General features: G+C 43.5%; 1 protein-coding gene across 4 annotated transcripts in view; it reads left to right on the top strand.

Annotated features, from left to right (window-relative positions):
• The window catches only part of HDX (highly divergent homeobox), a 103,705-nt gene extending 97,677 nt beyond the window's left edge, over nucleotides 1–6,028 (top strand). For all 4 annotated transcript variants that reach the window (XM_031945007.1, XM_031945009.1, XM_031945006.1 and 1 more), the window contains 2 exons: nucleotides 583–705; nucleotides 5,452–6,028. In XM_031945007.1, coding sequence (XP_031800867.1) covers nucleotides 583–705; nucleotides 5,452–5,577 — 249 coding nt within the window. In that variant the 3' untranslated portion in view covers nucleotides 5,578–6,028. The remainder of the gene's footprint in view (nucleotides 1–582; nucleotides 706–5,451) is intronic.
• The last annotated feature ends 7,885 nt before the right edge of the window (nucleotides 6,029–13,913 follow it).

Here is a 13,913-nt window from a genome sequence, read left to right as displayed (position 1 = left end):
ACCCCGCTGATATGAGTGCTCAGGAGAAGTCGGGGCCCCCTTTTGTTGTATGAAAAGATCCAGCAATCAAGCTTCTGTGCAGCCCTTAAATTAGTCCTCACAATCTCCATTGTGTTTTCCAAGCCATCTTGTGAGAGGGTAACATATTTAGCTATTCCCAGTACCTCATTTTATTAAGAAGGCTATAAGATTGTCCCTCGCCTCCTTGCTCTCAGTTAATAAGGGTCTGTCTGTTGTTAATCCTAATCTAAATGCTCATTAGACTTTGGGGGATTTTCCATGAATGGAATTGTTTCTTGTGTTGTTGAGTTTGTTTATTTCCTCCTCCTTTACCAGTTTCACTTGTGACAAAATTTTTGACCTTGCAAACTCAGACTTGATCATCTTTACCCTGAGGGATGTTTTCTATGGCGATTCTATTAACGGCCAACCTTTGAGCACTGGAATAATTTAGCTCGCTTCATTATATTCTCCCATTAGAACTAGATTTTTTCCCTTGTCCCTTTGCTTTGAGAGATTTTCAGAATTTCCACCTTTCACATATGCTAATGTCTTTGGGGCTGTTTCTATCTCGGCCTGCAGAATGAAGAAGTCAGATTCATGGAAAATGAGCTGGAGATTCAGAAACAGAAGTACTTTAAACTCCAGACATTTGTGAGAAGCTTGATACTAGCCATGAAGACTGACGATAAGGAGCAACAGCAGGTAAGTCAGAGAAGAGACCGGGAGGCTGCAGTGTATCATGATGAAAAGTGGGACATACTACTACTTTCCTGCATATTCTGTCACATCTATTCTTCCTTCTGATTTTGCACTGAAGAAGGGTGTGTCAGGCTGGGATTTGCCCTCTCTCTCTCCCTACCCCTGCCCCCGGAACATAATTTCATTCACTCCCTCTTCAGGCTTTGGGCATAGTCCTTTTGTGGAAAGACAAGATGGCGGACCAGCATATTTGGTCAGTTTGTATCCTTGCCTTTAGATGGGGAATCATGAGACATTGTTAAAAACCTAGTGATTCAGGGGCATATCGGTGGGCACCATTACCTTTTTTATATTTGAACTGTTGAAATGAAGAGCTTTGCCCTCTTTGCATTTTTTCTAATAATTTCTTAATCTTGCTAGGATGAATTTTTCCCAAAGCCCTTTACGCTAAAATGGAGCTAGATCTTACCATATGATTGCTCACTAATCTGGGCTACAACATAGGACATATATTAGCAGCTCAAGGAACAAAGAAGCTTTTCTCAGGGAATGTTCTTCGGGGTATAAGAAATCCTAGGGCTCATTGCGTTTGTGTCTCTGTCCCAAGGCAGGACCACAGTTAGCCTGTTCCAAGAAACTCAAGGATCAGAGGATCATAGACCTCTAGTGAAAACATCTTCGGATGCCACCTGATCCAACTCTTTCATTTTTCAGCTGAGGAAATTAAGGCTCAGAAAAGGGAAGTGTCTTGTTCATGATCACACATATATTATGGGGCAGAGTGTGGCTTCGTACCTAGTTCTCTTTACTCCAAGCCCAGTGTTCTTCTCTCTTACATCATGTGGAAGATTCGATCGTTGCCAAGTCTAACAGGCCGTGCCTCTCATAAATTCCTTTCTCTGCACTCTAGAGGAAACTCCTCAGCTAGGAAACTTAAGGCCAAAGGGGTAACTCATTCACGAGACTTAACCCAGTCTTCTTCCACCTGCCCTCGGCCTCAGTTCAATCAACCTTTTAATTACCCCTACCAACTTGGTTCAAGTGAATTGCTCTCAATGGCATGTATGTAATGGGACTCTGCAGTCCCTTCATTCTCAGAAACCTCAAGTATAGGCTCTAAGAACTCATGGCGGTGCTTTAGAATACAGGCCTAGGGGCATTATATGGTCTGGATAATTGTAAAGAACAAAATGGGATCCAATCCTGGGCCTGACCTTCAGAAAGTGGTCCTGGATTTCAAGGCCATAGTCTTAAGAATTCAGTTATGCAGTCAATTTGGAATCACCAGTGGTATTTAAACATGTGAACAGACACATTCATTTTTAGTTGAAAAAGAAAAAGGAAGCTGTTCCAAATTCTCATGTGACCCACCCTCTGTGCTACAATGATTCCTTTGACCTCTGGGTAAGACACTTATCTACTCAGTGCCTTAGTTTCTTCAGATGCAAAATGGACATCATGATAATAATGTCCAGTAACTCTTGGGAGTTGTTGTGAGGTTCCAATCTATGAAAGGGGGTTTGCAAACTGTAAAGTACCAAAGCAGAGTGAACTGATCTGCACCATTATTATTATTGTTGCTGTTTTTATTATTATTACCAACAGTGAGTCAAACCTTCTCCCTTTTCCCTCTTCTCCAGTAAGGGAGCTAGAGGGTAGAAACATGGTGCTGATAGCGGATGCCTGAATAATGAATAAAGGCCTCTTGGTGGCCGGTGGTTAGCCTGGGATTCTCAAAGTGTGGTGTGCTGTGGTCTTCAGGTGGCCTGAGGCCTGTTTGTCTTGTTAGCATTTCTATTGTCACATGACTATAGTTCTGTTACTGGAAGGAAGGAATAAATTTGACATTTAATAATTTTGAAATAGACTATGATATTGTTAGCATATCATAAGGCAGTATCGCTTTCTTGTGAATCCTGACGACTCAGTTTTGCTTGTCTTTACCGTAACGGAGAGAAACTGGAAGGGCAGGTGAGGCACAGAATTTTTTGCCCTAACTATGTTCAGGGGCTAGAAAAGTTGGAGAATCCTTGGTGAAAGAGAGATTGCAGGTTCCCTGGGTTTCTAATCCATGACAATAAGGATAACAATGAGCACCATACCATAAGCCCAGACCATTACAGACGTTGGCAGCCGCAGCCATTACACCAGTTGATTTTACTCAGCTGGTTTTCTTTATTGCGGAGGGATGGTTGAGTTTCTAGTGGGGAGGGGAGGGATATTTTGAAATGACTGATATAAAAACCAAAGGCATCACTAAAAGTTCTCTAAAACAAAGAGAGAAAAAATTGGTTCCTGAAGACACATGATGAAAACTCTTTCTTTCTTCTTGGTAAAGAAAGAGGTCAGGGACCATGGGCTCTAAATGTTGCATACTCCCTCAGATACAACCAGCTATGTTACGTGCTTTTGCTTGGCCCATGGGGAGCAAGGGCATGGCTAGGAGGAAATGTCTATTGTGAAAAACAAAAGACATCAAGGAAACTTACATTGTGTGTGTGTGTGTGTGTGTGTGTGTGTGTGTGTGAGAGAGAGAGAGAGAGAGAGAGAGAGAAAGAGAGAGAGAGAAAGACAGAGACACAGAGAGAGAGAGACAAAGATAGAGAGGGGTGGATCTATCAGCTTTCTTCCCCGAACTTTGATTCCTTCACCTTTACATGAGGGTAAAGAGCAATAACTATCAAAAAGTTTGCCATTTTCCCCCTCCATGCCTCTGCCCCTCTCCACCCCTACAGGAGCCTCCGATTAACATTACAGAGACTGACATGGGACTAGCTCGGCCAGACTCCACTTGTCTCCACTTGCAAGAGCTACAGCAATCGTAGAGAAGCGGTATCAGTAAAATCACTGGTTTACTTTCTTTGTTCTGTAATATAGGCAGTGAAACTAGGCTGGAAATTTGTTCAGGGTATTAATATTAAAAGCCAAGGTCACAGTAAGACATTGAAAATCACCACTTCTTAGTCAACTTTATGCCTCAGCACTCAGTTTTATTTGTTTTCTCTATACATATACATACACATCCATAAATAAATATAAATAGGGAGACATGTTGCCTCTGAGACCCAAATCTTCATACTTCACGAGACACCGACATTAGTCAGTCATGGGTAATTCAGTGTTGAACAAATACATAATCCTCTTCCCAGACTTGAAATTATTACTCCTAGATTTGATAATGCAGTTGTCTCACGTCCTTTTGGCCCCTGCTATATCTCCTGAAAATCTTAACAAAAGGTCTCGTTAGTATCTGTTGCAGCGGTTTGCCTTCCTTAATGAGGATGTGTGGCAATTACAAATTGAACTAAGTCCAGTCGTTTATTTTGCACAGATTCTGTCTAGCCAGTGCCAGTAATGACTTCCTTGTATCTGACCTTGGTTAGAGGTTAACCAACATGCCGGAGATGAAAGTCTCTGCATCCCGTTACTGGGATACGGCGTCTGAGAAGGCATGTGGCACTTTGGAGATGACCTTTCTGTATCAGTAATCTCCATTTCAGCCAGAAGTTCAGACTTTGAAACTGAGCAAAATAAATGGCAGCCCTGTTTTGGCAATGAAAGCCTCATTTCCACACAGGTCTTAAAGTAACTTGGCTAGGTCTCTGTTACATAACCTATCCAAGGAGTATGTTTCTCATCTCAGGCATGGGAGGCTAAATGCACTTTACCTTTTTTTCTTTTTTTTGCCCGGGGACCCGCAGCTAGGAAGCTTTAAGTGTCTGAGGTCAGATTTGAACTTCTGACTTCGAGCCTGTGCTCTATCCACTGAGCCACTTAGTTGCCCCTCGGTTTGCCTTTTCAAAGAAGGAATCCTGCCTTATCTCATCAGAAGATCTTATGTCTTCACATAAGTCCTCTCTTAAATTTGTTCACATTCCTTAGTCTTGGACCCCAACTAAGGACTGGAAATTGCCTAAAGCTACCATGTTGTTTTCAGTTGAGGGAATGGCCAAATGGCTCCTTGATTTCCAAGTCCTAATGGCAAGAGGGCGGTGGAGAAGCCAGCCAAACAAAGACCATTTGTTTGGAGTGGGCTGATACTAGTTCTGCTCATTCTGCCAAAACAATTGGCTAACGGCAGAGGTGAGTCCCCGGTGGTCCGCCCAGGCAGCCTGTTTGCCACACGTTGTTCCATTCAGATCATTTAACCGTCTGGATTCACCGGTGTGTCTGTGTCCTGAGTGGTTACTGAGTCACCTGTGGATCGGGCCACGGCTTGTGGAAAGGATGCCTGGTCCATTTTGAAGTTGTCATCTACCGAAGGCATTTATTCTCCCACCAAAATGCAAAATCGTTTGCAGTGAAATGGAAATTGTCTCAGTGATGGAGAGCATAACTGGCACTGGCAGAGTTTAATAAGGCCCACAATTTTCAGACTCTTTAACAATGATTATCAGGCCCTATTGCATTAGTGATGACAAACTAGAAATGCCTCAAGCTCTCCAAAGTACTTGTTGGAGAATGGTTACTCATCTTCCCTCCTGATTTCCCCTTTGTCCAGAGTACCTCTCTTGTCTAATCCATGCTCCTCAGTATCTCCTGCTTTATAATTATTAAATTGTCAATGAAAATTTCCCTGTCAGATGAGAAATGTGTTCTGTTCTCACCAGAAAACCATGCAGACAGAGGCTTCTTTCTCTAAATCCCTAGGAATAAATCCAAAATGAGATGCTTGCACCTTTTAACATAAACCTAGGAGAATCTGTCCATATACTAATCCAAAAAAATTGATTTTTTTTTCTGACCCAGGCCCTGCTGTCAGATTTACCTCCTGAATTAGAAGAGCTGGATTTCCATCACGCCTCGCCAGAGCCTGATGATACCTCATTCAGTTTGTCTTCTTTATCAGAGAAAAATGCCTCCGACAGTTTGTGATTCGGGGAGGGGGAGGGATGGGGGGCAATCTATGCCACAGCCTTTGGGCTGCCTAACAGGTGTGCATTTCAAGATAACTGCATTTTGTTGCCTGATACCCTTCAGTTGGAAAAACAAATTGAGGGAAGCGGACAGATTCTGTGAAGGATGGACATGATAGAACAGTTGCAATTTAGAGTGAAAAGAAATATGGGATTTAGTGTTTGGGGTTTGGGGCTTTTTTGTAAATTGAGGAAGTTCTATGGGGAAAGCTTTATTTAATTTTTAGCAGTACAGCCATGAGATACTTAAATGTCTAATTTTGGAGAGATTTTGGTTTTCTTTTGTTTTGTAGAAGAGTCTTATTTTGAACAGTAGTTTTGAGCAGGGAACCAAGAATGCAAAAAAAAAAAAAAAAAGGGAAAAAAAGAAAAAAGAAATAAAGGTATTTCAACACTACCTGTCAAGATGATCAAGCTTGGCTAGCCTGGTTTTTGTGGCCTCCCTCTCTCTCCTCTCCTCTCCTTGTAATCCACACATACTTGTACTCAGGAAAGCTGGCTTAGCATTGAACATTAATGTGAAAAACCAGTTTGAGCCTGACTGAGTGTGGGGAGTGATTATGGGACCCCTGTGAAAAGTTCATTAAATCAGAGATTGAACCGGAGAAGTACTCGCTAGCATGTGATCACGTCATATAAGTTGTTGCTGTCCTTCCATCCTCTTACCAAAATGTCTGGGGCAGGGCAGGGGCAAACACTGGGGAAGATTAATTCAATGACTTCAGTCCAATCAATTATTAAATGTCCCGAAACAAAAGCACAACTGTTGTAAAAGAGTAGACTCTTAATGGGAATTCTTGATCACCACAGATGGCCAATATCAGTAGGATTCACATTGGACTGGTGAATTTTGGAAATCAGACTAGATCAAGTGTTGTAGGAATATCCCATCCTCATCACTGCCTCTATAATGTGTTTCAATTCATTATGCTTCATGAAACAGAGAAATTCAAGGTAAGCTACTGCAGTTTTCCTCTCAAGTTGCTCTGAGAGTCCACGTAGGCTCCCCACAGAATGTGTACAGTGCCATCAGCCAAGGATGCCCGCCGTCCTCCCAAAACTGCCCCGCTCTTGCTAATCGGGAGCCTTGGAATTTCCTGGATGCCATTTACTGAGCATTCAGGCCAGTTGGGCATGTTACCCAATTGTTCTATTAGCAGGCACCAGATGGCAACTCGCTGTCGAAAAGACTTGGCTTCCTGAGCACCAGATGGTATTACCGAGACCTGATACAGGTAAATGCCAACTTGTCCCCAAGCACGCAGTGCTTTGTGACTTGGCGGTGTGGAATTGAGTTGCACAGTTAAATACAGGACGGATCAGTGTGGTAGGTGGCTGCCTCGGTCGTTTCAAAAATCAAATACTTCCTCTAAGTACTAAGCGTGTTGTCATCGAGACCAGATTGGACCCCTGAAAAGACACAGATATCTCCTTCTGACTCCAGAAGGGCTTGTGAAATTTATTCAGCCCCCATTTCCCACATATGTGTATGGACACATATGTGTGTGTCTGTGATCTTGTCCATGTAGAACATCCCCTTTGTGGGAAATCTCTCCACTGAGATACGTCGTAACCAATCTAGGATATAAGTTAATCCTAAGAGTAGCCTGAGGCAAAAAGAAATTGGATGACTTGCTAGGATATGTGTGTATGTGTGTGTATACATACACAGACATATATATTTATATACATTTTTTTAATACTGTCAGTGACCATGCTTTCACTAGCATTCCCTTTCCAAGCCTCCCGTTGTTTTGAAGTCGGTCTTTAAGGCTTGTTACAGCTAACGAATTCATCAAGCTGTGGTCGGCCCAATAACGACCTTCTCCCAATGAGTTCTCTGATGATGTATGTACAGCATGTGCCGTGGGACTCCTACCTACAGCCTTCCCACATTGTAGTATCTATCAAAGAATGCACCCTACTGACACAGCCTTCAGGAAACCAGGTTCATGTCCACATTGTGGAGAGATGGCAGAGGAAGACTTAATTTGAGGGGGTGTGCTCGTGCATGTACCACACACAGGTACAGACAGAATTGGGCTCTTCCTATGCCTCCCACCCTTCCCACAATCCAAATTGCATCAGTAGACATGGATATGAGTAAGGCCACAGAATCCCACATATTAGGTTAAACTTGGTCATCTCACGTTGACTTTCCCGTGGGACACAACACCCATAATACAGAGCGGATGTAAGGAGTCAGCTTCATATGATAGCTCTAGGAAAGGAGATCCCAAATTGTCCAGCCTGTCTAAAGGCTTTGACAGTCAGTGAGTTTGCCTTCGGTATTAGTGAAGGAATATGTGAACTCATCATTCCGGGTCTCCCACTAAGGGTGCCCATTGCTTTTCATTTTGGGCTTGTCCATGGCTTCCCATACGTCCTCCAAAGAGGACCCACCCCTTCAGTGACCTAGAAGCCATCCTCCAGCTCGTCTGACTAATAGTCTCTGGGCTTTTTGCCATCCCTCAAGCTCATCATCCAACTGGCCCACTACCCTTTTCAGTCCTGTGTTTCCATGAGGTCTTCACCTGTGCTTGCGTGTGGATGTAACCCAGGCTTATTCCAAAGCTTCTGGTCGGGGCCCAGTGACAGAGCACGTGTACCATTGAAGGACCAGCTCCCGAAGCATGTAGAAGCCCACCACCAATGGGCTGGCTAGTGGGTTACGAGTCCTTTGACCACAGCAACCTGTGAAAAGAAGAATTCTCCTTCCTTCTCCTTCCTTCCTTATTTTAATGTAAGATCTTGTTTTATTCTCACTGTAAATGAAGATGGCTGATTAGCTTTTCCATAATAACCTTTTGCATGCTCAGACCATAATGGTCACCTCAACCTCTTCTTCTCAAGGCTAAATAATCAGTCAACAGATATTTATTGAGCATTTACTCTTTGCGAGACCTTGCACTCTGTGCTGCATCCTAATTCCCCGAGACTGCCAAGAATTCTTTCTCATTAACTGTTTCAGTGGCATTCGTAAAAATTATTTCATTTGCAATAGAGCAGATTAAACGTTAAGGGGTCTCCCGGGGGCGATTCCCAGATGGAAGTGTAGGGTACGCTTCCGAGGGGGATCCGAGGACTCCTAAGACCCCAGGCTGCATTAGCGTTCAGAGAGAGGGGAGCCTACGGCAACTCCGTCTCCCAAAGATGTGCCACACTGGCAGGCTGGTATTTGCACCATTCAGGACAACTTCACTCACCACCGGTGGAATTAAGATGCTTCTAAATTGGGACATGGTCTGTCTCTAGCCGGAAACGGCAACACTACACTGCTGTTTCTGGGCAGGAAGAAGGGTTAGAGTTGGCAGATTGTAATTATGCACATTGGAGTTGGAAAAGGATGCCAAGGTCAAGTATGCTATTAATAAACTATGAGACCCAAAAGGATGGGCTCCCAGGAGGCATTGCAGTAGAGGGGAAAGAACACTGAGCTAGGAGGCCCAAGTTTGGAGGTGTATGCCCACCAGCCAATCTCTTACTCTGGGCCTCAGTTTGCTTCTCTGTAAAATGAAAGGATTGGTCTCAAAGGTGCCTTCCTATTCTAACGTGTTGTGATTGATTTGACTGAGTTTTGAGCAAGGGAAAATTCCTGGATAAATGGTACAGGGAGCTTCTTCAGATTTCACTACTACAAAACACTTTTTCTTTTGTAATATGTTGTTCCTGTTATACTGCCACTGGGTTGTCATCATTGCACCTCAGGCTTGAGAGGTGGAAGGGACTTTGTCTAACCCAGAGACCCAGAGAAAGGAAGATAATTTGCCCAGCATCATCTAGTAGGTTAATGGGTGCTTGGTTGCTTGGTAGTTGTCCTTTGTTCCCAAAGAAGACCAAAATGACATTGCTATGTTAAGTTAGTCAAGTTAGTGACTTAGAGTTAATAGGAAGGTAAGGACTAGAACTCAGGTGTCTAGATTCCCAACTCAGCCCTTTTTCTACTCTAAGCCAACTCTTTTTTTTGTCTCCATCTTGCTGATGGAGGCCATCAGGATGAAGTGACTTGCCCAGGGTCACACAGCTAGTAAGAGTCTGAGGCCGTACTTGAATTCAGGTTTTTCTGACTCCGTGCTGGTGTTCTCTTCACCGTACCACCTAGCCGCCCCTTGAAAGCCAACTCTTCGAGAAAGAATCCCTGCTGCTTCTCCAGAAGACCAAGGCCAACCTGAGAGCTGCTTCTCCATTTTGATGTCTGCCATAAGCTCAGGATCCCCATGAGTGCCGCCATCAATTTCAGGCAAGTCCCCATAGAGCAGCTATGAGAAAGTGAGAAAGTGGGCCTTGGAAGCCAGGCACACAGTGGGAAAGGCAAGAAGTAAATGGGCCTCTCCAAGAAAACACGTGATGGCTTGTGGTAGGCTCAGCTCCTTTGACCAGAACCATTTTAATGGTAGGCACTTCATGGAAATGTTGAAAATTGTTGGTGAAAGCTCACTAGGGGTCCAGTGATATTTCTTCTTAACCGTTCTGTATTCTTCTCTGCTAGGGCTTTGAAAGGTAGCTGAACAGTATTACCCTAAGGACCCCTCACATTCATGAATCATGTTAGAGATCTGGCAAGGAATAGTGGGATAGGATGTATGTGTGTCTGAGGGGCAGCGGGGGAGGGGGGAGTGTATTGTGTAAGTCTCCTGTTCCTAGTTTAGCCTTGTTGGGTCTTTAGGATTTCACTGAGCGGTTTCTTCCTCTTTCCAGCTGGATGCCCTATGTTCACATTTAGAGAAATGCTCAGAGTTTAGACAGTTGACTTCTGGGGAATCTCTTTTTTGGCTGGCTGCCATTGTTATTTAGATCCTCAGGCTGTGCAATAAGGTGTCTTAGAGCTCCAGGTCCGATAGATCTGGATCCATCGATGCCGCCTTGTGGTGCCGTCACCCAACGTTTGTTCATTTGTTCATTGCCACATTCCCGATTAATTAGCGAATGCCCAAAGCACAGGTCAGAAGACCTAACTGTGTTCGCAGTCGGCATCATCCTTGGCAGATAGCACTGTACCACTCACATCCCAGGGCAACGCTACGGGATGCTCTCAAGAAAGCCCCTACCGACTTCTGCGCCAACAACTAATGTACCTCTGTCTGAAACGTACCAAATTTAAGAGCTGATTTGTTAAAGGGGATATTTCAAAACTTCTAGGCCATACAAAGGTTCGATTTCGCATTAACTTGTTGGGTTAATGATTTTTGCGATTCCGCATCCCAGGTTGTGCTCACTACCTCTGAAACACTACCATTTAAAGCCACATCAGACTGTAATGTGAACTTTTGTAGGCTTTTTATTTAAACTTTTATAGGCAATAAATGATTTCCAACAAATACACATCTATTTCTTCCTTTGCTCGTTTTCTAAGCTTTTGTATTTCATGCAAGTTTTATTTTCATTCTCAGTAGCTTTTCTCCTTCCCAAATAAATTGCTCATAAAAAGGGAAATAAGGCAGGGGGTGGTGATGGATTGAGAGTGGGGGGGAGGGAGCGGCCAAGGGGGAGAGAAGTGGAAAACACAGAACATTCGATTTGTGACTTGGTTGACTTCCAAACAGAGATGTGTGTGTTGCTCTTAATAGACTTGAGCAGAGAACTGTTCCAGTACCGAGGAAATAAAAGGAATATTCCCTAATGGACAACAGACTCTTGTTTGAGATAGAATATGCAAATAGGAAATCCACCATGTGCAATGCAGCAGTGTGAACAAAGACAAGTGTTTTTCTCAAACACTGTTTGTTGTCCTCCTCCGAGCACCCAAATCCTCCTGCCTCCTTCTGCCGCCAGTTGTGTGTGCTTTCAATTCAGAGGAAACACATCCCTTCCTTGTCAAAACTTCATGGCAATTCAAAACGTCCGTGCTACTGAGGGGTGGGGGTGGGAGTGGGAGAAGAGAACAATCATTTAATAAGGACCTACCGTGTGCCATGCATCGTGCTTAGTACTTTGCGAATATCATTTTATTTGATCTTCACAACAACACAGGTGGGTGGGTGGGGGTAATAGGTGTTATTATGATCCCCATTTTACAGTTGAGGAAACTGAGGCAGACATCGTCAAGAATATTACAAGAAGCGGAAATGTGTGCACAGAGAAATGTTCCTCTCATTGTACTGCCTGTTTCTTCATGTGTAAGTGAAAGGTTTAGACTCAGTGATCTCAAAGGTCCTTGGTTCTTTCACTCATACCTCTGAAAACATTTTGTTTTAAAAGGCACAGCATGGAGATTGTTTTCAAAGCAATGGGTAGCAGAGGAAGTTGGCTTAAGTTTGAGGTTTGGGAATGAATTGTGTCACAAAATGGAATTCTACAATATATAATCCATATATATAATATCACTTACCGCCTTGGGCATGTTCCCACCAGACGAGCCTTCCTCATGTATCCAAGATGTTACCAATTGAGGAAAGCTATTACACTTACACTAGAAAGCTCAGGAGTAAATCTTACATTAAAGAAATATTGTGGAGGGGTGGGGTTGTTTTGTTTTCCCATAAAGTTCCCTATATGTGTGGCTGTCAGTTTACATGAAGGGTTCAGAATAATGTGCCTTGGAAATCCATAACACTTTGTTTCATCCTTAGAACCACCTACCATTGGTCTCATGCCTACGTGAACTAGGGGCATCGATCGACAAACACTTCTTAGTTGTCTCGCTGTGTCAGATGCTGTGCTAAATGCTGCAGACAAAAAGGAAAAGGAAAAAAAGAGACCCTTCCCTCAGAGTCCTCACGTCCCGGTGGAGCCAATAGATTGCTCGTGACTTAAATAGAAAATACAGAGTAGATGACTTCGGAAGGGAAGGCTCTATTAGTGGGAGGCTGAGGAACACGTCCCCTACATTAGGTGGTACTTGAGCTGAAAGTCTCTCAAGACGTAGAAGTATTTTATTCTTCAAAGATCCATGACCTTGTGGGTTCAGGTACTTCTTCCATAAACGCAAATCATAATCTCTCTGAATCGGAATGGACTAGTGTTTTGGAGAGGGAGGGGGTTGGGAACTCCCAGTGTGGAAAGTCTATCCATGATGAAAATCGGTAACTAAGGTATAGTCCGAGAGCATTGTCTAGCCTGCTGAAAGATTAAGCAACTTGCCCATGGCCACACAATATCTAAGATTCAGGGCTTGACTCCAAGAGCACCACCCTGGCTTGCCCTGTTGGGTGATGACTCAAAGTTGTAGTGATGACTGTGGCCAACCCTGGGAGGAGCTGCTCTGAACTTAGCCAGCCTAGCTAGGTCTGGGAAGAGCACTGGTATGGTAGGGCCATCTCTCACAGGTTTTATATAAATTGTGTGAATATTGAATTCTCCTGTGAAAGAATGATTGATATCAAACTTTCATTCTGCTCAGATATTCAAATGAATCCTTTATGCCATTGATTTAGGAGTTCCGTTCAATTATGAAGATGGCAGCCTGGCCTTGCTGGCCCAACCAGTGTGACTCTTGTCTATACCCTGCCCAGAGTTCACCACAATATATTCTAATCATTGGAGCTATCCAATATCATTTAGATAATATAATATTATGTGTAGTCTTCTTTGAAAGACCCTTTGTCACACTATTCTCAACTCGATTGTCAAAGTGATCTCAAAGCACAGATCTGATTGTATTACCCATCACCTCAACCACCACTCAGTAAACTGCAGTGGCTCCGTATTCTCTTCATAACCTGGGCTCTGCTTTTATATCTCCCAGTTCAAAGCTTTTTACTGCCTGTTTCCCAGACCTTAGAGCTAGGTGGTGGATGCAAGACTCATCTTCCTGAGTTCAAGTCTGGCCTTAGACACTAGCACTGTGATTCTAAATAATGTCACTTCTCTCGGATTCCATTTCCTCAACTTCTGGGAGAGTTCAGTTTTTCAGTTGTGGTTGACTCTGTGACCCCGTTTGGGGTTTTCTGGCAAAAATACTGGAGTGGTTTGCCATTTCCTTCTTCAGTTCATTTTATAGCTGAGGAAACAGGCAAGGAGAGTAAAGTGACTTGCCTAGGTTATACAACTAGTAAATGTCTAAGGCCAGATTTGAACTCAGGAAGATGAGTCTTTGTGATTCTAGGCTCAGTGCTCATTTAGCTGCCCTTCTTCAACTTTAAAATAGGCAGAATAAGAGCACCTACTTTCCAGGGTTGTTGTGAGGATCAAATGAGACAATTTTCGTACAACATGCAGCATAGTGGCTGGTTCATAGTTGGCACTTAATAAATAATTGCATCTTTTCATTCCCTCTCTCCCTCTCTCCCTTCCTTCCTTCCTTCCTTCCTTCCTTCCTTCCTTCCTTCCTTCCTTCCTTCCTTCCTTCCTTCCTTT

This window comes from Sarcophilus harrisii, chromosome X, assembly GCF_902635505.1.
Source record: "Sarcophilus harrisii chromosome X, mSarHar1.11, whole genome shotgun sequence".
NCBI lineage: Eukaryota > Metazoa > Chordata > Mammalia > Dasyuromorphia > Dasyuridae > Sarcophilus > Sarcophilus harrisii.
Note: the sequence above shows the minus strand (reverse complement) of the source record. Positions and strands in the feature narration are given on the sequence as shown.